The sequence below is a fragment of the Bactrocera dorsalis genome, chromosome 2, assembly GCF_023373825.1.
Source record: "Bactrocera dorsalis isolate Fly_Bdor chromosome 2, ASM2337382v1, whole genome shotgun sequence".
Taxonomy (NCBI): Eukaryota; Metazoa; Arthropoda; class Insecta; order Diptera; family Tephritidae; genus Bactrocera; species Bactrocera dorsalis.
The window spans coordinates 82,929,736-82,931,678 of NC_064304.1; the positions used below are offsets into that span (position 1 = coordinate 82,929,736).

The 1,943-nt window shown below is 39.2% G+C and overlaps 1 protein-coding gene across 1 annotated transcript; it reads left to right on the forward strand.

Moving 5' to 3' along the window:
- Window positions 1–562: 562 nt before the first annotated feature.
- On the forward strand, window positions 563–1,943 carry LOC115066180 (uncharacterized). The gene has a single exon (XM_029550326.2). It carries the CDS (start codon window positions 930–932, stop codon window positions 1,941–1,943), a length of 1,014 nt encoding a protein of 337 aa, XP_029406186.2. The 5' UTR covers window positions 563–929.

Sequence of the window (1,943 nt, forward strand, 5' to 3'; positions counted from 1 at the left end):
TCGTAGTGCCAAATATATCTTCTTTGCTCACCTTGACGTTAAAGTCGCCAAGCACGATTTTGACATCGGGGAGGATGGAGGCATGTGTAGAAGTTCACGCAAATGAGGAAAGTTCTCTAATCACCATTCATTTGGGAGTGGCCAGAAACGATTCTTTTACATATGGCTCAGAAGCTCACGACTTCGGGTTTTAGACCAAGTATCCTCTGGGTAGCCTAAGAACAACCGTTCGAAGGCGAGCTAAAGTGAGAAGGCGAAATATCCCCTACACAGGGTTGTGCGCTGGATTTGGGACCCGCCACGTAAAAAACGCCCCTTATGAAAAAAAGAATACCCTTTTCACTTAAATTTATTTACGTATATCGATTTTGTCTCTGTTTAAAACAAAATTTAGCAAAGTATTCCAATTTTCGAACCAAAGGAAGTAATCGAACAAAAAATAACGATTGCTCTTCAAGTAACCCACTCAAGCTTTGAATTCAGTTTCGACTAAAATTAACTATTTTCTCCAGCGATCGCTCATCGTTCCAGCTTTGCATTAAATGTCCATAATCTTATTGTATGAAAAATTTGTTAGAAGCATAACAGATATAACGTGGGATTGGCGTTAAGTAAAGTGCAAAAATGCAAAAAATGGACAAAAATGAGACCGCTCTGCAATAGGAGCAGAAACTCGAACAACTAAACAAGGGTGTTGGACCATAACGAACAGTGTAAGCTTCAAACTATTATTGACATTGAACGAAAGAGCCGCGGCACAAACCGCAAAATTCAATTATTACATAATTTGTACAAATTATAGTTATTTCCTTTTCTGTGCTCAAATAAAGTCGTTTCCAATTGCTATCACACAAATTCAATGATTTTTATAAAAGCCAGTAAATGGATGGGATAAATTCAGTCCACTCTTTAACATTGCGAGTCTTATCATGCCTGCTACTTTGAATTCTGTTATCATCACCGCAAATTTAGTCCTCACCATCTTACGGGAGCTGGTCATGGTGCGGGCAATAATTGTAGAACGAAATCTGCACGCTTACTATAAGCTGCCCGTAAGACCAACGGATTACTCACAAGAATATCATATATTGCAGTGTCCTTTCCAAAATACTACAGCTATACCCACGCCAGAGAATATGGAGATTTGCGTGATTGTTAATGCGTACAGAGAGGAAGTCAAAAACACGACAATTCCGCGAAAAATAAAAACTCCATTACATACAAAAGTAAAATACCAAATGACACGTAGATATCGAAAGAATCCCAAGGGGTTAAAGAAAATACGCAAGATACGCCCGTATATGATAGTAATAAGGCCGGTACGAATGAGAACGGAAACAAGTTGCGCCTTGGTAGCCAAAGCTTTGGCTCAACAACAAGCACCCTCGTATCGTGAACATTTGGGAATTGTAAAAAAGGACAATAGTCGTACGCTTGAGCATAAAAGAGGGTTAGAGAGGCAAAAGCTGACCGATCAACGAATGCTCGATACAAAGCTGGCTCATGTTTTCGCAAAGGTCACGCCAATTACAGCGAATGCGACCGAAGCAGAAAATATCGATCCAAATGAAGACAGAAAAGAGGATGAGGATGTCAAGGAAAATTACGAGGTTAGCTCGAAAGAATATTTGGACGAAGAATACCATGATTATGACACTCATATACCAGAAAATAAAAACGTGCCGGAGAACTCGGTGTTAAGATATCTTGGTGCTCAGGCGGCTATCAAAAAACTAAGTCAAAGACACAAAACAGATCAACCTCCTAGTGAGAATGCTGAAAAGTTTTTTGAGGAATCTAATAATTATCAAGCTGGTGAAAAATTGCAAGGCTTTCAAAACTATTATCATAGGGATGAGATTTTCAATGATCACATCTTTTATGACGATCTTCAGCAACATGGACACTACAATGAGCGTGGACGAAGACATGAAAGGAACTAA

Excerpts from the sequence above, each read along its gene's own strand:
- LOC115066180 (XM_029550326.2), top strand. The coding sequence starts at position 930 with ATGCCTGCTACTTTGAATTCTGTTATCATCACCGCAAATTTAGTCCTC.